The following is a 25,325-nucleotide window of genomic DNA, read 5'->3' as shown; positions in this document are numbered from 1 at the left end:
TGTGTCTTGCCAAGAAAGGGTTGTGAACGCTTACCTTTTTTCTGGTGTCATGGAAGACACGGCTTATGTGTAGGAGCAAGTAGTCCTAAAAGCTGAAGAGTTGCGGCTGGACTTCAAAAAGTGTCAGAATCACAATGTGCCTCGGTAAAGGGTCTGGTGAAAAGTAGAGACAGAATAGAAAAGCTTAGAATGAGCCTTGGTGAGTCATCTTTGTGTGTGTATGTAAATATATTTTTGGTATTTATTTGAGGATTAACTTAAAAGAGAAAACATTTGAGATGCACAAAATGAATACATGGAAATGCAGGAATTGTTTTTGTTCACTCTAAAGCAGAATGTTTGCTCTGTATTCTTTTAACTAATTATGTATATGTCAGACAATGATGAAGGGATGCAATTATGGAGACAGATGACAACATGTACAAGGATGTGTATTGGGGGGACCAGTTGTATCTTTGATAACCTATTACCTCCCTCCCCTTTCAATCCAGTCAGTTTGTGAAATCTGTCCTAAGTTTATAATTCTGGTTTTGGTGACTCTAGCAGTGCTTTTTAATAAACATATCCTTCGCCACATGAATTTCACGCACTGATATGCCCAAAATTATTTCAGAGCCACAGTATACCCTTTGAGATATTTCCTGTTTAAATGTGGAAACGAGTGATTTCAATGATACTGAATTTCTACAGGATGAATATTGCGAAGCACTACTGTCCCATATATGAAGCTGCTATGCATTTGGCTCTGTGTATGGGTATTACTTCATTGACTGACATGCTCCCTCTCAACACAGGAGATTTTGACAAGATAGAGAATGGAAAAGGTGGGGCTTGGTGAAAAGATAGTCGTAGAGAGGAAATGACTTCCCAAAGAAGCTGAATGAGGGACCAAAGACAAGGAGAGAGGTACAACTTCAAACGGGCAGATGCTGTAACAGGGTCATCTTAGTCATTTTTTGCTAGAAACGTCTCAAACCCCCCTCTATTTCTACTCACTGTAAATTAACAGTGATGCCTCATTGCCCTCTCTCTTTTAAAATAATGTCAAACTGGATCTGTGCTTTCACAACAAAACATGTTAGGGCAATGTTTCAGAGCTCAACTTGTAATTACAAACAGAAGGAGACTCCCATAGATTCAAACAGTTACCAGCACAAGGTTTCTGTCGAGTGTGATTGCTGTTTTGCAGTGAGCCTTTGACCTTCTTTCTCCGAGGAAGGTATCCATCTGAAAGTTTTGGAAAGGTCAGTCTTCTGTATCCAGTGGAGATAGGTAAGAAAAGGGAAGGAGCATGCCAGACAACAATGAAGATGTGTAGTATGGAGACAATTGACAGCGTGTAAGAGAGAAAAAGAGGGGTAAGAGACAGAACTCAATGAACAAGCCAACATCACAACAGATAGTTCTCAAAGCTGTCCTTTGGGAATATAGCTGATATGTTCACTTACTCTGTAGAATGATTGAGTTAAGTGTGTGTGTATCTCTCTTTGTGTGTGTATATATATCCATGTAAAAAATTAAACCCAGCATGCGTAGTCTGGCTTCTGGAGAAGTTGCTGCTGGCAAAAGCACATTTTCTATGGTTATAGAAAATACTGGGGTGAGGGAAAGAAGAGACAGTGCCTTCTGATATGTGAGGAGATATCTAGGTATAAGCAACTGCTGAGGCCAGTCCCTTGTATGTCCTCTAGCTATGTTCCTGTAGTAAATACTGTATAATAAACTGTTAAAGCAACTTCTACTATTTAAAAAAATTATCTTCTGCAGGTTTGCAACATGCGAGAGACCCTGGGAAGTTACGCTGAATACTTGTAACTGCTTTGCTCCTGGGAAGAGCCATCACATCTGTTCTGTCAAGACTGAGCTCAGTGGTAGTTTTCTCCACATTGATACTATAAATTCTGTTTTTCAATGCGTGGAATATGTGTCAGCAGGATTAAATCAGGACAGTCTCCCGAATGTGGAATCCCAGAGAAGGCACTCACTGTGACTTCCGAAGTAAGCCAGCAACATCCTGAAATTCTTGGTTTTTCTCAGATAGTTTTATTACTCAACTGAGTATTTCTGCAGATACCTGTTCTGAAATACTTTGTTTGACTTGGAGCAAGCACTATTGCTGGGCTGCTCTGAAAGCTTGCGATGGCTCTGACTTCTCCAAAATCTGTAGCAGGGGATTTGATGCAAAGAGAAGAACTCATGTGCCATGATGGAAACTGTTTCCATTTCCTCTCTGAGAACATCATCACAATAGGTAAGTGAAAGTTTACCATCCTTTCATCTAACAGTTTGTATTGAAAATACTTTCTTTTTCTCCCAATTTACTTTTATTGTATTGAGATTTCATATGGGATGTTTGAGGGAATTGTGCTTGTATATTCCTCAGTCCCTTTTTACTGTGTAGTTGGCATGATGACTAGAGTTTGGGTGAAGTGTAAACACACACACCCCACCCCCCAAAAAACCAAAACAAAAGCCCCCCAAACCCCAGAAAAACCCAAAACAAAAATAAAACCCACCAAAACCCCCCCCCAAACAACGAAGTGTTACTCTGGCCTGTGTTTGACCTGTTCCAGCAGCTGATGACATATGAGACTGTAAACACCTGATATAGGCTGGGAATTAAATGAGATGGTATTAGAAGGCAAAACTTGTAGCAAGTTTAAATAACTTCTGAAATATTGCCTTATACAATAAGGATATCTCTGAATCAATCTTTCTTATGCCCTTGCTTGTACACATAGTCTTGGACGTTTGAGTCATGGGAAAGGTCCTTTATATGTAGAATCACTAAAATTTTATCATCACATTCTTAGACTGGAGGTTCTGCATGATGAACTTTGCATTTGCAGTCTTAGGAAGGTTCAAGCTGCTTTTATTTGTTTGTTAGCACAGTGTTGTGTTCACCTGCTAGTAGCAAACCTTCTAACATGCAGGAAGGTATGATTAAAACCAAGCTTTTTTTTTTAGCTCTCTTAAACTGACTCCTAGACTAATCCCCTGACCCCTAACTCTTTTCTCCTTTAAAACAATTAGTTCCTTGGTGATTTTAATGCAGGGTGAAATTTATGTGTGTGTTTTATAAACTACTTTGCATGAAGGGACTACTTGCTTTTTCGGTGTCATTAAGTACAGCATGAATTGTTATGAACCCTTTTGCTGCGTGATATCATAAGATTATGATTCTAATGTTACCAGTGTTTCCTAAGACATGATAGACAGCATAGTATCTTCACATAACTAGTGACATTTATTCTTGAATAAATGATGGGAGTGTTTTTGAGATGCACTTAAATAGATGGGAAGCTGACTTCTACTCCCAAGTTAAGGAAATTTTGAAATGGGGATGATGTGCATATCATCTGTGATTTGTTAACAGAGAATCATAACACTGGTGCCTTCACAGAAACCAGCAGATGCATCTGTGTTCCTTGCTGTGTGCCTTCCATTGTAGCTGTAAGAATGTAAGGTCTACATGTTCGAAAAGTAACGTATTTTGAACATAAGAAGGTTTTCAGACATAAAACCAAGCAGCTGTACATAGAAACTGTGCTCCTGCTTTTAGGTTTTCATGTCCAAATGCAGTAGGAACCCAATATTACTGTTTTCTTATTCTTACCCCTTCTTGTCCCCAACGGATAATGGGTATCTGGTTTAGTTTGGAAATGTGGCTAATAAAAGTCAGCACTCTTCTAAAAGAATGCAAGCCTGCCCGTTTTAAATTTGACCATTGCATTTTTAGCTGCCTCCCAATGCTGGCTAACAGTGATGTTTTTCTGAGAGATGAATTAATTAGCTGGAATATCTTCAGTGGATAGTAGTTTGGTGGCTTGTAGCTCCCTTTGGCAATTAATGTATATTGGAAACAAAACATGTAAAAATGAAGCTGACCAGACACATAAACACAGATGAGAGAAAAGAAATAGAAGTCTTAAAGTCTTGGTGGTTTAAGAGATAAGCCCTGGAATTTAAAAGGAATGTGGATCACTTTTCTTTGCAAGACTGGTAGACAGAAGATGGCCAACAAAAACTGGCTTTTGAATGGAGGTAGAAATGAGATCTGCCATTTCTTAACGGTATCATACCCCATTTAAGCTTCCTCTTTAGGGTTTAATCCAGGAACTAGTAGAGATCAAGGTTATATCTAGCAGGAGGAAAGAGATACATATTTTCATATCTGGCACTGCAAGTTTTATTTCCATAGATCTCCGAAACATCTCATGCCGGTCATTGATCCTAAAATAGAAAAGTGTTTTGATTGAAATAATGTTCTTGAGCAGTGGTTTTGAGAGGGAGAAGGATTGTTGGAGAAAAGACAACTTACAAGAATTACAGAATTTGGTCTACACAGCTCTGCGAGAGCAAATGTTTGTGTCTGCTGAATTCCTTTTAAGAAGGCAGTGAGGTATGCTGAATCTTTTTGCGAGACAAAAAATTGTTTTTCTTGTCAAAGCAATTTGTACTAGTAAGAAACAAACAGTGGTAGCCTGTAACTTAGCATTATCCTTTTTGTGGGTGATTCTGGTGCAGTTGCCTGTCAACTATTTTTGGCTTTCAACCAGGCTCCTCTATTCAGCAGCACCAAGTGCTCCTAAGTATTTTACTCTTTAATCTTTACCAGATATATTCCAGAGGGAACGCTAAATGCTGAGAAAACCGGGAGGAATCGTTGCACTAGAATACAGCTATGAAGGCCATAAGAGCAGCAAGGAGAACCCAGCCGCCTTCTCAAAGCAAAACATTTTGGGCCACATATTTTAAAAATGTAAATTAGTATCATAGGATGAGACTGTCAAAACTGATTGCAGCTTTTTTCCTTGGTTCTTTCAAGTGCTTCTGGAAAATATTTCTTGAAGTTGATGAGAGTGGGATTTATACTGCCTCAGGTTGTGGCTCTGTGCCATGAAGTTGTCTGAATTTAGCTGAACGATACAGAGCTCAAAGAATAACTATTGTTAGCTGTTGCTCTTTTTTGAGTGTTGACAGCTTGCACAGAGGAAAATGAGCTCTTCTCTTAGGAAGCTCTGGAGATTACAGATGTGATTTTGCACATCAGGTGTTGACTGAAAATTGGGTAGGAGGAGGGGAATTGTGTAACTGATGTCTGTGGCAGATGAATTTGTGCTACAGGAGAGATCTGAAGGAGGAGGAGCTGGTTTGTTGCATTTAAAATAAAAAAAAAAAGTTGATTTAGCCCGAGATTTTAATTGGAACTTCATGTATTCAACACAGGACTTATTTGCTTGAAATACATTCTCATTTACTGCCTATGGTCATGAAGAAGACAACACTAAAAGTTTTGGCTGGGCTCTCACAGGAACTAATTTCATCATTTTGGCCAAACTTCCAGCTATTGTGAGATCAGTTTTGCTTTCTGCTGGCTTAAATTTTGGGCTGATATGTGTATTTTTTACTAGTGTTAATGGGGCTGAATATATTTGTGTTGTCATTGTGTTAAAAATAGCTTGTCAGTGAAAATATAATCCAGAATTAACTGTCATTACACTAGTTCTTATCTTTATCTTACATGTTTAGTGATACTAGTTTTTCCCTAGTGGAGGTAGCCATCGTGTTTGATCGTCTAAATGTGCTTCTTGGGCTCACTGTATGCAGTAAGTACTTAACTATTCTATATTTATTCTTGAATTTATGCAGGTAAGTGGAGCATCTGTTCAAAAATAAATTATTCCAATGCCTGCTTTTTATTTTATAAGAATAACCATAAAGCATATTCTTAAATGAAAGGTAATCTAAAGGAAATGGACAAATTTTTAACTTCCTGCAAACAGTAACTACAGTTTTGCTATTATGTGTGTGTTAAATGCATATGCATTTTTTCAGTAGTGTTGCAGAAATCTGATTCTTTCAAAAGTCTGAGCCTCTGTTAGTGTCTTGTTTGCGTTGTTGCAGCTTAGGCAAATTCTGGAGCAGTTGGCTAAATGAAGCTTGCGTTGAGTGTCATGATCACTCGCGATGGAATGAAGCATGTGCTGAAGTACTTTGCAAAACTGGGATGTTCCTGTGAGGTATTAGTTTTAGCTGACGAATCTCTTGAGGATGGAAGGCCTGTAGTGGGGTCTTTAGTGATCCACTGCCGTCTCTTGCCTTTGCACAACTCCTGAGCTCTCCTGCCCTTACCTCTGCAAGCTGTTTGATTCTTGTCCTGTGGTTCCTCAGCATGTGAAGATATGCTTGCTTGTATGCCCAAGGGAAGGCTGCCCCAATACTACTATTATAGTGTGTCAATAGGAAAAGAGAAATATTTACAGAAACTGTTTCCTGCCTCTCACCTGCGGATCATACCAACAATGATATTTTTTTCTAGTTCTTTCTTATAAATTGGCTTGCAAGGGGATTGAAAAAGAAAAGTGCAGAAATATAGAGGTGAAATAGGCGTATTGCATCATTTGTGTGTTTTCTGGCACTACAGAAGTAAGATGGTATGTTCCAGTTATTGCTATATCATATAAACTGACTTTTAGGGACCTACTTTTTATTTGTAGGATGAATTGTAATTTGTGGCCTCCTGAACGAGAATTGTCCATTATATACTTATATACATAAAGCTCCATCAGTGTGCCCACGTAGGACAAAGTACAAAGAAATGGCAGAAATAGCTGGAGGGAGAGAAAGTCTTCATTGTGCCTGTGCAGCACTTCCAGCATTCCAGTGCAAGTGGGTCTGAACCTAAACAAAAGCTGGTCTGCAGCTCAGGAATCCCTTTGCAGACTTGTTCGGAACACCCACTTGAGTTGGTTCTTAACTCCCTCATTAACTCTTTATATGACTCAGTTTAAATGCTGTGTAGTGTGCTGACAGCTCTTATTTTGCTTTGTATTCTAATAAATGCTAAGCAATCTACACAGAAGTGATCATAATACTGATGAGCTGTTGAGTAGCCTACGCTTTCAAATATGACATTTCAGCTTTATCAAGCCTATGCTGTCAAATGTAACACTTCAGCTTTCTCAATTGGGTGAACAGATCTCCAAGAAAATGTAGGAAAGGATGGAGCTAAAGAGTTAAATCCCTAGTTGGAATAAATCCATGCAGTTACAGAAATGCTGTTCAATTGGTCATTTGGTCCCATGGTATGGTAGCTACCTACCATCTACTTCTGTACCATAGTTATTAGTCTTAGATGGCTTGAAACTTTTAGCATTCTTCTGCAGTTTTCTGAGTGTTTTTCATCAGCTGAGACAGTTTTCAAAACTTGTTGCTTTTTTTGGAAGAAAAATTCCTCTTTTCTGTGTAGGTTGTATATGGATGAGAAATAAGATTTCTATGTAAAAATGAAATCTGAGTGGAATGCAATTAACTTTTACAAAATTTTGTTGTATAATTTGATTCAACATTATTACAGCAGCATTGGGAACGTCCAAAATCAAGGAGGTATATGGCAAATTCGGTAATCCTCTATTTTTCAAATATGCTCTGGCATGTCTAGACCGACTTTTCCCTTGTAATCTGATGAAAGAGTGCTGTGCACAGACATGCAAAAATCCTGTTTGCTTAGATATATAGTACATCAGATTAGCCTGGAGAAGTATTTAAGATGGCCTTCAGCATGTGGCTCTAACATGCTGCCTGTCTACACGAGCAGTGCTTCTGGCATGGCAGGGGGTTGGCCGAGGTGATCTTTAAAGGTCTCTTCCAGCCCAAACAATTCTACGATGCAAGTTTAGCTGAAGAACAGACACACAAGTGATATTTTGTGAATTGGCATCAGCTGTCTGAAAGTAACTTGAATTAAAGCTAAACTTCTGTGAAACTGCCCATCAGTTAAAAATAAAATGTGAACTGATACTGTGGTTCTACTAGTTCTGCACGTATTAGTGAGTGACCGAAGAATGGATACTGGTTTGGGGTTGTTTCTTGTTGATGCAGTTTGAATCAAATCTGAAAAGACACACTGTTTATCCCAAGTGTTTAATCTTAAATATGTCATTCACTTTGATTTGGTACTACATAGACAGTGGATACTACAAAATTCTGACACCAAATCCTGAAGTTTTTGCATAGTCTCCACTTAAAGAATTATGTTTTCAACACCTTTTTTTCCTTCTTGAATGGAGAGTAAGGCTATAGTGTAACGAACACTACAAGCTGCTGTTTGTCCTTTTTGCTGCAGAGGCAGAAATGAACAAGGGAGGGTGCAGAATGCACTATTGTTTCCTTTGTTGGCAATGTCAGCTTACACTAATTTAAAGTGTTCATGAGTCCATGGACTGTTGTAATAAAGACATGAATCTAAGGATATAATACTGGGCTGCTCAGCAGACCTAAGTTCTAGTTCTGATTCTGTTACTGGCTTCTTGGTTGACTGTTTTTGTAACTTCACTTTTTCCTTCTGTTGTCTCTTATTTTGCTTATAAATGAGAACTGCTATTCCTGCACAACAGACACTTCTCAGTCATGTTTGCATCTTTATTACCTATGCTGAAATACAAATAATAATGATGTTCAACCTAAACAATTCAGAAATGTAATAACTATGGTAAGATCTTCTAGACAGTGACGCTTGTGGATACTGATATCAGCTGCTTTGGAACTGTCCTGCAAAATACAATCTGTAGACCCCAGAAAGCCTGAACCCTGGAAGTTTTGTGTAGCTAGAAACACTGAGTTAAGTGAGAATAAGTTTGGTATGTTGTTTTTTCTTTTTCCTGCCAAAAAAACCCAAAGCCCAGGCTGCCCCATCTAAGCATGCAGAATTTTTTAAAATTAGATTATAGATGTTTTTGTATTAAAAAAAAAAAAAAGCCACGTCTTTTATGATGAAGAGCTGTTTAAGTGAAGCATCTGTTGTATAAGGCAAATGTTCTTTTAGTACTCTCATTATGTATTCTGGATACCAGTTAGTTCCATTTAGGGATGCCTAATCTAAGACATGCTAAGAATAGGAGGGAAAAGGTGCTATTACTTTTGTCAGGTTAACATTTTAAAATATTGGAGAAAGACCTAGAGTTGGGCTATGAGAAATGTTGATCAAGCTGTGTATGTGTGAACTGTACACAAGGATGGCAGTCAGCAGGTTCCAAATTCTGCTGCTTGCTTTTTGCAGTTATCGTGGATGAGCTGAATCCTTGCTCTGTGCCTCAAACGGAGGACAATAAGAGATTATCTGTGCAGCAGCCAGCTATATGTGCCTGCTCCAGGTGATAGACTCTTCCTAGTCTGGGTAGAGAATTCCTCTGCAGTCCCTTTCTGAATAACATTTCACCTATATGTGGGATTTCTGTCATGTAAATTCTGTGCCTTGGATGTAAAACGATGATTTCTTTGTAAACTTATGAGTATCTGAGGGGCAGAAGTTGTCCTAGAATACATAAATTTTTAAAAAGTGTGTAAACAGAGGGCTCAAAAGTGTTTCTGCGTGTAGTGTACTGGGTGAACTTCTATTGAGGCTTCTGGGTGAGTAACAAATTAACACTATTAACTTTATTTGCAGAAGAGGTGTGAACATTTAGACATGCGTAAGAGACCTGTGCTGCAACTGACAGGCATATCTGCAGCTCTGAGGTTTAGCACTCTGAACCTCAGTCCCTGAGACTTGGAACAGTAGAGCTAAATAGATTGAGATGTATTTCAACATTATTGCTTGAGCTCACTTCAGCCTAGAATTTCTCTGTGATTAGGCTTTTACTGCTTCCTAATGCAGATTCAGAACGTGACTGGCAATCTCTAGCCAGACTTTCAGTTTTTTAAAACAAAATTTGTTCTGTTTGTAGGCACATACATGCAAATAAGCAGCCAAATATTTAGGTGGGTGTTTTGCCTGAGAAATCACAAACTGATGTATTTTCATCTCGGGTGGTGGTGGTCTGGAGCAGATCTGAGGACTGATGAAATGGTGAAACTGGATCAATTTTCAGCTTGTGAAAAAGGCTTTCTGTTGTCCATGCTCATGTAGCATTCTGTAATACTGTTAAAGTCCTAGAAGAAAAAGTGTTTGAAATAATTCAGTCTTTGAGCTGTTTTATTTCCCATTACAAGATGACTAAATTCTAAGAAATTGTGTTATGTAATGTAGTGTGTGTTGTAAAGGAGAAGGTATCTTGAACTACTTGGTGACAAGAGCAACTTCCAGTCCTGAGGTCATTTTGCAGTACAGAAGGTAATATTTGACTGCAATTTAACAGTAGAGGGCAGCGGTGTTCTTAATTTATCCATACATTCATGACACTATATATATGCATACATACATTACATACATCCGATGTAGGGCAGAGATTTGCGAATCATATAAACTTATAAATAAATTTATAAACATACAAATTTAACTAAACAGAAAGTCTGTATTGTTTGCAATACACATTTTTTTGTTCAGAGATATTCAAAGGTATGTAAAGCAGCTAATTTATATTTGGATAATTTGTGCAAAAATTAATCTTGCTGTGTCTGAAATTTAAAATGCAAAAGAGTTCAATAAGGTTCAAAAGTACTCTGATGCACTGCACTGAATGAAAATCTTTCTTGAGACTGATAACATTCATGATGAACCAGATAAAACTCATCCCACAATGTGCTTCAAGATTGTGATAGAATAAATCTGGAATATTTCAGTCCAGTTTTATAATCTTGATCTGTGCTCTCATGATACAAAAGCAACATAAATCTCTAAACCTTCTGGCTTGTGTTTAGACTACTGCAGGTGCTCTACAACCTGGATTCTTTCTCAGCTAGTATCTTCCTTTACCTATCTACAGAGTGGCCTTACAATACTACTATTCTGGTTTATATCTATTTGGGATCCTTCCCTAGAATAAATGACGATACAAGGCGTAGCTCAACAGTAAATCTGGACCAAGCAGTGTGTGAGGATCTTGCGTTTCATTTTGGCTGTGCTGAACATCAGTATCTTGTCCTTCAGCTGATGTTATTCATATATTCCTTTTTCCTGTCTTTGAGGAATGTATATTTGTTTTCTTAAGGATATTAGTTTGGATCAAATGAGCTTTTTTTTTTTTTTTTAAACCTTGCCATTTAGCCCAAATAGATTCAACAGGCAATGAAAAACTGTCAAGCTTTCTAGAGTAATTTCATTCTTGGTTTTGTTTGGTTGGGGTTTTTGTTTCCCTGGTTTTTAGTAATGTAGCTCTTGGAGGCTCTGCACCAAGATGCCTAAAGGTGTTTAGTCTCCTAACTCCCATTTAGGCACAGACATTCCCACTGAAATGTGTTGGAAGTTAGGAGCCTAAATATTTTAAATTTGACACCTGCAATGAAGCAGAGAGGTCTTCAGTTAGTTGTCTCCAATTCACACATCCTTTAACCTTGTTTTAGAATCATGAAAGACTAACAAATACCTGTCTGTGTCTTAGTGGAGTTCTGTTAGGATAAATGCATGGAAGGTTGTGAAACTATCAGAAATCGTAATGGGAACCTTAAAGGTGCTTAAGATCTGATTTGTTGGTCATTCTCCACTGTCAGTAGGAATATTGTGGTTTGGCCTCACCTTTCTTTGCTGTGTGCTACTGAAGTCATGCGACTATAATAAAAAGGGGAGAGTTACTGGGATAGTCTGTTTATATGCTAGCTCTGTTTGTTCTGTAGAAGTTAACTGGTGAAAACAAGATTAAATGTACTGACTGATCTCTGCAGAATCAGTGGTTTTTCTGTACTGGGGAGAAAAAGCAGTGTACCACACATGTAGATATAGCCATATGTTAGCTTTATAGTAGATACTTGCATCTCCGATTTTGATTTCTATAACTTAAAATCATCAGGCCTTCATTTAAAGTTTGAAAAGGAAAGTAAAAAATGGCCGGTTTGGGTTAAATCTTCTAATGAGCAGAAATCCAACTCGGACTGCCTTTTTGAGGTGCTAAAGACATATTATTCCAGGACAATTAAAAATCTCTAGAGAATCTGTGAGCAAGTTATAAAGTCCTTACAGAAATAACCAGTCTTGGAGAGGAGACTGACCAAAGTCCCCTTTAGGCTTAGACTGCAACAGCTGAGTAACATGCTATCAATATTGTAGTATTGTCTGATCCAAGCTACCGCTGTGGTGTTACTAGATTTTTTTTGTGTGTGTGTGTGTCACTTGTGGAAGAAATGGAATTATTTTTTTGAGGTAAAATCTGAGGCATATTAAATTTTTGGTGTGCTGGTGTTAAGAGCTTTTATGGTTGAACATGGGTTAGAAACTAGATCACCTGAATGTTACCTTCTGTTTCTTCCACCTCTGCCAAAATCTCCTCCTTTTAGTTTTCTTGCTGTTTCTGTCGTATACCTGTTGCTGCCTGTAAAGATTTTAGAAGTATGTAGTGGGAAATGGGACACTTCAAGCAGAATAAATAGCATTGTTTGCAGACACATTCCAGAGTCTAGGGTAAGAATATTGCTACTGCAATGGTCTGTCTGTATCGCTGTTGCCATCTACTGGATAAATGCACAAATGCTAAGCTGGCATCATGTGCACAAAGCTAGCTAAAAAGGAGTGACAGGAGACTTTGGAACAAGAAGTTATATTTTTATCGATATATATATATTCCGGGATTTATTAAACAGTTCTTGTAAACAGTACAGTGACAAATGCATGATGCATAAATATGGTTCTTCTACCGTATATGACCAGTACTGTGCAGGCTTCCGTGAAAGAGAAATCCCAGGAGACTACACTGCGTGTGTGCTCAGATTTACATAGCCTCGAAACATTCACTTCATCCTTCTAGAGTGCAGGTTTAGAACATTTCATGCTGCCTCAGAACCAGTTCTGTCAGAGTACTGTTATTCCTAGAGCTTCTGTACCTGGCACCACTTGGTGGTTACTATCTAGGGCAACTACTACTGTGCTGCCTCAAAACCGCTCCTAGTTGCAAGACAGAATAGAAATTCTTGACAGGTGTGAGTATCTGGTAGCATGGAAGTTACATTTCTTTATAGTTTGATTGTTAGAAGCTAGCGAAATAAGTAAAAATAATGCTCAGTCAGATGGTTAGAGTAAGTGCAGTATGTTTAGAGGTAGTAAACTAAGTTCTGGGTTGACTGAACCAGTTCTGGAACAATCAAAAATAAAATCTTTATAATGCTGTGAGGGGAAAAATATGTTCCTTTCATTCATTTGGATGGGTGCTTAGCCTGTGTGTCTGTCAAAGACTGGGGGGGAATCCAGTATTCTTTGATAAAGTTCAACTGCATTGGCATTATCTGTGGGAAGTTCTTAAGATACAGTCATTAGCTGTGAACAAGTCTGTCAATCAAATCAGCCCAGAAGGATGCTGCTCTGGTAAGCACTGTAAACAAAAGCTGAGTGTCTCCCTCATAGGTTTTCTCACAAGTGAATTATTTGTATCTGCTGATACTTCTGGTAAACTTAATCCCCCTGAAAGTCACTGAATGCAGATGTAGCCAAGTGACTCAGCTCTCCTGTCTTACAGCATTGGACTGTTGTCTGGCTTTGATTTGCATTTGGAGCTTGGCAAATGACTTTTGAAAATCCAAGCCATCCCTGACTGTGTGATACTGTGAAACCTGCCTGCCTCCCAAAACATTTAAATACCCTTCATCTACAAGCAGTTTACTTTTTATCTGTGTTCACATCACAATCTTATCTGTCAGTTCAATCTGAGGTTAAATACTTCATCAGATGAATGCTTTCTTTCTTGAGAGAACAAATAAATTCAGTTGACTTCTGAAGCAAATCATAGTGGTTTTCTACAGTTAATTATGAGGAACTGCTTTATGTAGGGCTGCTGCTATCTTCTAGACAAATCCAGGATTCTTCAGCTGCATCTCTGGCTATATAGCAAAAAAATGAGAATAATCTACTTTTGAACTCATGATCTTTGATACAAACCACAACTTAAACCTCTGTAGCTAATGTGAAGGGAAGCTGTTCCATTATGGACCTTTTATGCTGAAAATGCTCTGCACAGAATAGAAGAGTTGTGAATGGTTTATAGGGAAAACTGAATGAGATTATTTTTGGCAATATTTTAAGTTTTTGTCGATTATTTCCCCCCCCCCCCCGTGAGACAGACTCCTTAACTAGTGATCAGAATGAGTCTCAAGGATCATGCTTGCAATGATGGGGAGCCATATTGCTTATTTGAATGCTTGAGATTCAGGAGTATAAGCAAAAAATATCTTAAATGGTTAAACAGATCTTTGTGAGAAAGATATCCTTCTGAGTTGGTGTAGATGCTGTTGCTGAGAGAAACAAATGTTATCTCTAATGATGAGAAGGTCTACTAGCAAATGTGTACTTTTTTTTTCTTTTTTCTCTCCTTTCTCCTCTGTAATTCCTGACGAGTGTTGTCTTAAGTGAGAAAGAACAGTGCCATGCAACAGTTTGGTAAGAGCTTTTGCAGAGAGCCGACCTAAGGACCCTTCTATAGTGTGCAGAGTTGGTAATTACAGAGCTGGAGCTCACCTCAAGTGGTTGGCTTTCCTAGTGATGTCTGAAATGTTTGTTCTGGTGTTTTGGTTTGGTTGGTTTTTTTTTTTTACATGGCTCTTAAGTAACAAATAAGGCTTCCTTTAGCCTACTATGAGTGTTCCTTGGCATGTATCTTAAATACAGAAACGTTAACAAGTTTAGTCCTTTATTTTGTTTTACTATAACAAGTTCCTCTCTTCCTTCGATAGTTTGGGAGATACTTCTCTGGGAGGAAATAGAGCCACGGTTCACACAATAAACTCACCAAGGATCTGAATATATTAGAATGTGTTTTGGCATTTTACTGGATTTTACATGATGTCATCATGTTGATCTGCCTGTGTACCTTTTCCTTGTGTTTAAAACTTTTTTCATGTCATGCTTTTAAATATTTGAGTGTTGTTAAGTACTGTATTGCACTGCACTGTATAATTGTGAAACAATTAGATAGATATAAATCAGGTTTTTAATATTTCATTTTGGCTATTTCCATAACTAAATAGAAGAGTTCTCTGAATAATACTCATTTAACCATGTCTAAGGCTAATATTCCAAAATTTAATGGAGAATTGAGACCAACTGTTTAAACCACTCAGAAGGCATTGTTTGATTTTTTTTTTTTCTTTTTATTTTTTTTTCTTTTGGGTAGTCATAGGACATGGAACTATAGTCAGTGGATGAAATAATTGAATCCAATACTCTGCCACTTGCCAGGACCACTGATATTTCCCTGTAGTAATAATCTTTTTCCCTCCCTGAAATCCTGAAGTTTCAGACAATTGGCTCAGTAAAGGAGAAGACAAAAGACTTTGCACCAGTTTAGAGACCATCCTAATCCCCTTAACTCTGGTGTATCTCTTACTGACCCAGAAGGGGGGGTTGGTTTCTTGTAGGCTAGTGGGATTTGTGATTGGATCTAGGGAAGAAAAAAATTCAGGTTTGTGTCACAGTGAATGAACCTTGTGCTTACATATGCAGATACTTAGAACGTGCAAGAGCATTAGTGAAAATCAGAGGAAAATCATTCCAGGAAAGTGTGCTCTCGCACAGGACAAATCTTTGTAATAGTGGCAGATGTAGGAGCTGGGTTGCTGGCAAGATCAAGCTTAAAAGTCAAGAAGTGGAGCTTAATGGAAGTTCAGAATAGTCATTTCTTAGAAGCACTGGCATTCAGATCCATGACTGCAGAACAGGTTTTGTTCTTATAATTTACTACCAAAAATAAGGAATAGATGGACAACAAAGTACTGTTTGAAGGAGGTGGGGGGAAGAAGGTTTGCACTTAATCCAGCATGCTGTCCTCCAGAGGAAAATGGTTAGAGAAGTTTTACTGTGGACAGGGACAAAAAAGTTAAAACCCTCTCTTAAGAGATGCAGATATCTACAGAGCATACAGTACTCCCAGGAAAACACTAAACCTGAAAAACCTTTGCAGTCCTGGTTGATTAAATTGAACTGGCTAGTGGGTGATGTTACTAAACTGTATTTCTTTATTAGAGCAGGTGATTAAGAAAAGTGGAGCAAGATCGTCCTTTTTTACATGACTGTAAAATCACAGCCAAGGAACGAACATGGTTCTGTGCTGCCACCTTGAAAATTTAAGTGGGGATGAAGGTGGTGTATACAGGTGCATCCATATTTTATTTTTCTAGAGGCAGTGAATTTGTTTTCTTTGCAAATAACTTTGTTCTGTTATTTTGGCTGTTCAGGCTTAGAGGTTTTAAATACTCCACCTGAAGAAGCAGCAAGCATTAGTTGGTGGAGAATACATGTCTACTAGAGATCTCTAGAAGTTTTAGAAGCTGTTAGTGATGGGGGAGCACAGTAAACTTAAATTTCTTAGAATTTGTGATCCTTAATCACTCTGGAAGAATTGAAAAGGGACACCTCATATGGTTGTAAGAAATCATGGCTGTGGCACTGTCTGACTGTAGTTCCTTCTTAAGCAGCAGCAGACAAAAGCAGAGGAAATATTAAAAGAAGTAACATGAACATTAAACAGCTGTCATAGAGAATTCCCTGTTGTCTTAGAGGAACAGACATTTCAGTGTCAACTGACACTAGAGATACCAGGAAGGGGATGCCAGTCATTGAAGAGTTAATTGTTACAGCAAAAAGTAGTTTAGATAAAATCCTACCTCTTTTCTCTCCCCCGCTTCCTCGGGTGTTGTGTACAGTAAAGGAGCTTGTACCATCGGAAAACTGACAGTGATTCCTCAGTGACTGAGCTAATAAATGGGATGAAATTTAAACTGCCTTCTCACACGAACAGAAAGAGGGACTTGCAGAAGAGGGAGCAAGACGGAGGGAAAATGCTGAGTGTTTTTACATTCTAACATAGGCAATTGAAAAAATATTCTTATTTCTACAAGACAATGGATATAGGAAGCCCACCGCAGAAGCACAGTAGGTGGATTTATTCATTTTACTGTATACACTAGAATTTTAGCTAGAGGATAAATTGTACTCGTGCTTATGGGCACAGTTGTTTTTTAGTAGTACTTTGATAACATCACATTACTCTTTTCTTTTTTCTCCCTTGTTCAGAGATATTTATTCAGCTCTTTGACCCTGGTTGTTTAGAGGATATTATTTTTTAGACCTTATCAGCACACTGTCATTCCAAAAGCTCTTCTATCTCTAAGCAGGCATGTTTTATTAATTATGGCCATAGTATCTAAATGAATAAAAAGACTCTGAAGTAAATGAAAATCCATTCCACTTAATGTAACTGAAATATATACTGCTTCAGAGAACTGGTAATGCTAAAGATAGAGCACTTCATAATTCTCTGACAAATTTGTTTACTTCAGAGCAGTTTAATTAGCTATAGACATTACATTTAAGTGTACCTTGCAAACTTGACTGATGGAGGAAACAAAGGTTGTCTTTTAAATAAGAGGGACTACACCACAGTACAGCGTGCTAAACTCTACACATCATTCCCTCCTGCCATTAATCATTGCTATCTGGAATAGAATCGTTTATGCAAACTGCCACCCAGTTCTGATGTACTTGCACTCGGTGATTATACAGTAGTTTTGCTCTTGTAAGTTATGCTGATCAGTTTTGATTGTGCAGTCACTCTTATCTTTGGCTGTGGTACGTAGTTCCTGTAAGCCATTAACATGTTTAGATCTCAGATTTATTCTCCAGTGTTGTGTGTTTTCTGCGGTTTTGTAGATGCATATGTTGATTGCATGTTTTATGACAAAGCATCTTTGTATAGAGGGTGATGCTACTTGTATCTTTGTTCTGTTTGAGGGTAAAGCTGCCACATCTTTAATGATGGTTGTAACACTTCAGGTATCCTGTGTGCTGAGCCATTTAGAGTAGATAATTAGTCAAGTAAATGACTGACAAGTAAATTACAGCTAACACATGGAATGCATCTAACTGTTAAAGGCACCTGCAGGGATTCCGGTGCTGTGCGAGCCAGGTCCTCAGAAAATGTTAAATGGGGAGATTAGAGTTTATTGTAAGCTCTACTGAACAAGTGCTTAACTGTCTTGCAGGGTGTAGTGCTACCTTCTTGTTCTTTCTGTGCCCACAGAAATGGTGACCTTAGGGATATTCTTCCAGCAGAACAGTTCTTTTCTTGCATTTTTTTTTCTCTCTGTGGACTTTATATAACCTTCCCCACTCTTCTTGCATCCATTTGCCACAGTACTGTTGAGATGCTTATGATTAATCCTTCACTGGAAGAGCTTTTTTTTCATAGCAGATGTTAGATTCAAGCTTCTTACAGACAGGTGGGATAAGGAATAAAGTCTGTATTCTATGCATTGCATGTCATGGCCACAATGTCCTGAAAATATAGTTTTGGTATCAGAGCGACTTTGCCAATAACTATCACCACAGAGTCTGTGCTGGGTTCTCTACTGTCTGGTTTAGAACCTGATTTTCTTTCCTACGGTGAGTTCAGGTGACCTGGATGAGTGTGCTGTGTGCAGTTTGCTCTTTACTTCTCAGTAGAAGTTGCTGACTTCAAGTAACATCCAAGCTATGCAATAATAAAAGTTAGAAGTGTGAGTTGTGAAGGTCCTGTGCTACTTTTCTGTTGTGAAACATGCAGCATAACTGGGTAATTTAGGGACAAGAGATGATGCAGTGACAGATTGTTCCATTCATTTTTATAATGGAGAAAATAATATCATCTATGCTCATCACCTGAACAGGTGATGCTTATGCTCTTGATGGATGAGACGCATTAAAAAAGTAAGGAGGTTTGGGCAGTTACCTGGAACACTAGTGTGCATTGGCACAGCTTTTTGTGTCCAAGATTTATAGTTCATGCGGTGGATTGTGCACTGAATTCTTGTGCCCTTCTACAGGGTGAGATAATTAAAGGTATATTTCCAGTTTCTGTGAAGATTGAACAGTCTGTAGATGTGCCATTCTCTGTTTCTCTTCCTGCCCTGGACAGTGGTTGCTCTTTCTGGGGCTGCCTCAAAACCTGCCGAATTCTATGGGAGCGTTTCTCTCCGCGGTGTGCAGTTACGCGCCGGCAGCAGCGCGTCCCGCCGGTGGCGGGGGGGGGGGGGGGGGGCGCGAACTGCACCCGGGGCCGCCCGGGGGTCGGGGGAGGCAATTGCTCCCCCCACGAGTATCATTTCTGAGGCCCCATCGAGTACTGGTTCCAGTTCTGGTTCCTCAACGCGTGGGTGATGTTTCCAACCTGAGATTCCAGCAGCGCTCGAGATGTTATGGGTCTGGAGCAGATGAAGTCCAGGGAAGGAGGGTGAGGGGACGGACCGGACTGACTCGGGGAAGAGAAGCCGGGGGAGGGATGGAATCCCGGTTTTCCGATGCTAATTGGTACTTAAAGAGAAGGTGGGTCCCGACGCGTCTCGGGGGTACACGGTGAAAAGGCACGAAGCAAAGGTCACAAGCAGCAACACAGAGACCTGAACGTGACCACGGGCGGACCCGGACCTCTACGGCACTGATTAAGACGTGTTAAGTCCTAAACTAAGTTGCCTGAAGAAACTGTGGAATTTCCATGTTGGAAGATTTTCAGAAATCAACAGAACAAGTACTGAGCAACCTGACCTAAATCTGAAGTTTTAGCCCTGCTCTAAGCAGGTGGCTACACTAGATAATCTCCAGAGGTCCCTTCCAACCTAAATTTATTTCGCCATTTCTGAAGAATAATATTGCAAGGTGATGGCTTTAACTTTTACCCCAAAGCTAACATTTGAAATTGAAAGTTGAAATTATTTTCAAATTGAACATTTCAATTTGAAAGTTGAAATTATAATTAGAGTAAGATCTAGAATCTGAAATCCTGTTTTCTAATTTTTATATCATATCTCTGCTATACAATGATTCATGAAACCTATAAATTCTATGAATGCCATGTTAACTGCTCTGTAGAAGGTTTGACAACATAACTCTTGGATGTTATCGCTCTTGTGAAGTTTAACTGAATTTGAATCCTACAGCTGCTTTGTGACTACTCGTTTTTAAATTAAATTAGGAATAATGGCCATTAAACAGATTGTGTCTGCTACATCTTTAGTAAGTGATGTGATTTTTATCAACAGATGCAACCTATGGTGTCTTAAGTTTCCTTACTCTTCCATCTAGTGTCGAGGAAAAAGCAGCTCCCAGATGTAGCTCAGGAAATTGCATTATGAAGTTTATGAATAATTAGTATGTTGCCGAGGAGCAATACATGTCACTGATTTAATTGCAACAACAAAACACCAGCTAGACATTTTTTGATCAGGCTGCAAACATTTTGGATTAACTGGTCATCTTGTCAGTGCCATGGTTCAGAAGCCACCTGCAGCTTTGGCTTCTGTCAGTTTATGGTAATAGTATAAAGCAATTTTTTTCCTTCTCTTTCAGAATTGGAGAAATAGTAAGTCTTGCTTTATTAATCTAGAAATATTTGTATACAGTGGCTAAATAAGGTAGACAGCAGGTTTAACATGATTTAGTATTCCTTTGCCATTGTAAGGTCCCATTTTGCAAACCAGGCAGGCCCAGCAGTAGTATGGAAACTGTCATGGTTACCCTGTTTCCTTCTGGAACTGATGCTAGAGGTGCATGGTTTGAAAGCCTTTTTGTCTGCTAATAAATCTTCTCCCTGCAGGTGCAATGTAACATTTGGTTTTGCATTTGTCTGAAAAAATGCTTACGGGTGGTAGGCATTTCCCCTCAATGCTTTCCCATGTCTGTCTTGGAGGGAAACTGATTCCTTTGGTATGAATCCTTCATTTGCTGTGGACAGCAAGGCTTGATAAGTTACCTTTTCTAAAGATTCTTAGAGGAAGGTGTTTTACAAGGACAAACCATTGAGGGAGATGTGAAGTTGTTATGTAATGATTTCTAACAGGTTAGAGGCTTGGGAGTGCTGCAAATGTATAGAAGAATCAATATGCACATGGAAAATGTTGCAGTGGAAGTATCTTTAAGTCCTTATTCTGTTGTAAATCATTATTCTGTTTTTGACTGGTCAAAAACTTGAAATAACTCTCAGGTGGAATAGTCAAATGTGCCTCTCATGGAAGTTCTGTCAGTGAAGGCTTCTGAGAGGAAGAAAGCTACCGTTTAAATGCTTCTTCCCGCTCCAGGGCCGTCTGCATCTGTTAGGAATTTGGAATTGTGGTGCACTGGTTTTGTTGTCACAAACCTTTAAAAGGTAACAGTTCAACTTGCTTGGTGTAAATCAGGAGATTGCATCCTGAGAAAAGGGCAGAATATTAAGGTAGTGAGTATAGTAAATGAATTTAAAGACTGACTTGCTGGATCTGTAAATGTAATGAAGCTTTTATGTTCCACGGGATGAAACTAATTAAAAGTAGTGCTGCCAAGCTCAACCAACTTATATGGATGAAGAAAGAAAAATTGCTTATCTATGTAATGTGTTAGGTAGTTCAACATACCAACTAATGATCAGATATCTTTAGTAATGCATCAGAGATTGTCTAAAACGAGTACTTCCAGATAATACTGGATACTTTGACTCCTTGGATAGAAAGTGTAATCAGATAAGGCATCTGAGGATGAAACTAATTCCCTTTTCTTTCTCTTCATGACACTAGAACACTTCCTTCATCCTTTGATCTGTTAGGCAAATTTTGGTTCATTTCAAATTCATTCAAACTTTGGTCTAACAAGCTTTAATTGGATAATCCAGGAATATACTTCGGTTGTCTTATGTGGAGATACAGCCTAATGCAGTATGGTAATTCCCTTTTTCCCCTTTCCAAAGGTATTGTTTTGAAATACGGTTTTGCAGATGTATTTTGATGCAGATTCTTTTTGCCTGGAGCAGCAGTAAGATCTCTGCATAACTATGAATTATTTGCACATGTGTTTATAAATTTGCCTCATAATGAACCAAGAATAACAAAGTTTATGATCTTACTAGGTGTAGCTGTGTGGCTGTGGCTTGATTAGGGGAATATTGTCAAGTCCTCCCACTTGTCTTTATTCTAATTTTCTGTCATTCTAAGCTTATTATGAGCTTAAAATCTTCCTTGAGCAGCCCTTCTTCACCTTTTGTTTTATTTGCAGGCTTTGTATTTTCAAATTGCATCAGTTCTCTTGAACTAGGACACTGTCTTTGTTAGTGGGAGTTAACTGCCAAGGTACTTCTGGTGAAAATTTTCAATTCACTTGTGACCTTCTGTCCCAGTTCAGACTGATACAAGATAGTGAACACCTTTGATACCCATGTGCTTCTGGCAAGTTTTTCATTTGGGATTTCATTCTTTCCCTGCATTTCTGGGCAAGCTTTCATGGCATGCCCCTGCTGTTCAGCCATTCATGTTCAGAGGAGGTTAGTTCTAACCCTTTTAAAAAATAAAACCCAGCTGGGGTCAAACCTGCTAGTAAAGCTTTGATGCTTGCTGCTGTAGCACATGATTCAAAGTTTAGTCCCCCACAGTTCCCTCCCCTCAGAGGAGTCTCTTCATTTATTCATACATTATTTAGCTGGTGATTTGAGTAACAGATGCGTATGGGGGGGCATTCATAATTTATTACCAAGAATGAACAAACCATGGCCTGTGGACAGTGAGGAGAGAGACTAAATTCACTGGGTTGTTGAGGGCAGTGGTTTCCCTTAAGGAGTAGGGTTTTTTTTCATGCATTGGGGCCATTGGTCACCTTTAAGCTCAGCTTTTAGTAACAAAGGCTGATCCTAGAATTTTTAAGGGCTGTGCCTGAGAGGTCAGAGCAAACAAAGTTACAGGATGTCACGAAGAACAGTGAAGCTGCTGCATGCAGGGTATTTTTCTGGTGCTCAGACTGCCTAATAAAATAAACAGAACTCTGCTTTTGTTTAATTAGTAGGAAAAGGGGTGACAGTAGTTCTAATTTAGCAGTAATATGCAGAGATATGTATGTAGAGATTTAACTTGCAGCAAGATGCTGTGTGAAGCTATGAATTACAGCATCTCTGTGATATTTGTAGGACAGCCCTAATGCTTAGGATGTGACAAGACCTAAACTCCTGTCTGTTGAACCCTCTTACTAGCTCTGTTGGATTTTGGTTCGGGTTTATGTAGATCTGTCTGTCTCCCCTCAGGTAGTACTTGAAAAGACCAGCTTTTGTTAACTTCAAGACTCAAAGCAGGTCCAGAAGAATTTTGTAGTAAACATCCAAACTAGAGATGGCTAGAGTAACTTAAATGAAATTACTTACTTTGGATCGATAGAGTTTCACCGAATGTGACATATTTTGTAAAGTTGAATTTTTTTGTTTGTTTTTCATGTGAGATTAAAAGTACAAAAGTATTTCACAGAATGTTCAAATAAATCTGTTTCTTCAGTTTTGGAACAAAACGTGCAGATTTTTTGGTTGTTTTCAAACATCTCATTTAAGTTTACACATATACTAGCATATAGTATATATTAGTAGTGTATATAGTATATATTACTTATACCATATATAGATTACATACTACTAAGTATATATATTACTTAATATATATTACTATATCATGTGCTTTTTAAGTCAGTAACCATTTTGATGAAACAAAACGTTTTGACCCAAAATTATTCTGGGCACTTTCCTTTGTGGAAATCATGGAAGAAAACCTTCCCTATTCTTTTCACAATTCTCTGCTGCAATGCTGTCCACTGGGGTTTCTGATATCTGAAAGAAGTGGTGTGAGATGATCTAAGCAAATGTAGTTGTTACAAGACATGAACTGAGACTTTTTAACAGGAGTAGAATAAATATAATTGCTAAAAAAAAAAAGGGAATTTTGGAACAAAAATTTCCAGTCCCATATGTTTAAATCTGTCTGTGCTAGCCTGCATTTGTTTCATGGCTGAGTCTTTGGTTCCTTTCAGGAGGTAAATCAGAGTAAGACTTTGGCACACTTACTGGTTCTTGGAAAGGAACTTGGTTTCATTCCTGAGTCTCTTCCATTTCTAACTTAAAGCCTGTCTGTGAAAGACCAACATTCTGAGTTAAGATTTTGCAGCACAGGTCTATTTCTGCTTCTCATATTTTTGAACAGAGCAAATGGTAGTGGTAGCATGAGTGAGATTGACAGGAACTGAGGTACAATGAGTTCTTTTAGTGCTGAGTTTTATTAATAAATAGCAAAGATAAAAATATTGTCACCTTTAATTGTGTTTTCATGACAGTATGTGTGTTAAAGACAACATGTCACTGTAATTCTCCTCTGGCATTAGAATTAGTACAGTAATGGCTATATCTACCCATGCATATCTGATACAGCAGCTAACTGCAGCAGCTTCTGTTATGAATGTTTGCCTTTTAAAGACTGAAGACAGACACACCACATTCTCTGAGCAGGACTTTACCTGGTACCCGAGGACCAAAACCCCACACTGAACAGGGAATTGCACCTCACAATGCCCTTCTGACAGCAGCGGCAGTGACCTGTAAAAGGGAATGAGTCTGTGTCTTTAGAGGCAAGCTCTTGGGGAAGGTGTCATGGAGCTGCTTATGGATGACAGGGCAAATGAATGCAATTACTTTATATAATAAAATCGACTTGGTGTTTTGTGGTAATAGTCTCTGACTGACAGCTGGGAGCAAGGGGGGAAAAAGGAAGGTGAACGAGCTTTCTGGTATGAAACAGAGCTTAAGACCTTAGCTGTGTAACACAGTTTAAATTCCACATCTCTGCATCTTACAGAGAAACCCAATTTTTTAAATCTCCACAGGCTTCTCAGAACAGAAGATGCTAATTTTAGAAATGTGGCAGCTCGTCTTCTTCCCCACCCCCTTCCATTTGCTGCCAGAATGCTTAACAATCCAGTAAACAAGCTGTAGAAAAAAGGGGAATAACCTCAAGAGCTGAGGGCGTTGGCCTCCTCAATGGTGTTTTTGGGGAAGGACTTGCCCCTCTGCCCTGTGGGTCTTGAGTTTGAAACCAATGTAAAAATATAAGAGTAACGGTTGAACTGACAGTAAAAAGAAGTATTTAAAGGTGTAGTAATCGGGGCTAGCAGTCTCCTTTCACTGACCTGATTAATTCTGCGCCAGTACTCAGGATAGTCTAAATTAAAGCATTGCATAAGAAGAGTGCTTGGAAGTAAAGAAACAAGCCCTAAATTTTCAAGTAGTACTTGGATATCTCATTTTGGGTGTTCATCTATACACTGAAAATCTGACACTGGAAATTGCACCCTTCTCCCCATAGTATCTGCTTAGGGAGTTTATATTACAAAACACAGTACACTGGAATAACTTCTGTTTTGAAATGGCTGTTTACTGTGCAAAAGGCTGTGTTACTTCATCTTAAGTATCCGGAGTCCCAATTAGTGCAGTTAGTGAACTGTAATTTCCACACTCTATACTGATTTCCTTGTGTAGCTGCATCTTTATCCTCTGCTTCAACCTCATGTGTGAAAACAAAGTTTGGAAAATGTTTATCCAAACCTGACTATATTAGAGTTGCAGCTATCTAAATATGAGGCCTTATAGTGCAAATTGTTTTGTTCTTGT

The 25,325-nt window shown here is 38.6% G+C and overlaps 1 protein-coding gene across 1 annotated transcript in view; it reads left to right on the top strand.

The window, feature by feature from the left end:
• Positions 1-2,067: 2,067 nt before the first annotated feature.
• The window catches only part of PLCH2 (phospholipase C eta 2), a 98,345-nt gene continuing 75,087 nt past the window's right edge, over positions 2,068-25,325 (top strand). The window contains exon 1 of the mRNA XM_074848350.1: positions 2,068-2,251. Within this exon, the coding sequence (XP_074704451.1) occupies positions 2,140-2,251 (112 nt within the window). The 5' untranslated portion in view covers positions 2,068-2,139. The remainder of the gene's footprint in view (positions 2,252-25,325) is intronic.

Source organism: Strix aluco, chromosome 22, assembly GCF_031877795.1.
Source record: "Strix aluco isolate bStrAlu1 chromosome 22, bStrAlu1.hap1, whole genome shotgun sequence".
Classification (NCBI taxonomy): domain Eukaryota; kingdom Metazoa; phylum Chordata; class Aves; order Strigiformes; family Strigidae; genus Strix; species Strix aluco.
Note: the sequence above shows the minus strand (reverse complement) of the source record. Positions and strands in the feature narration are given on the sequence as shown.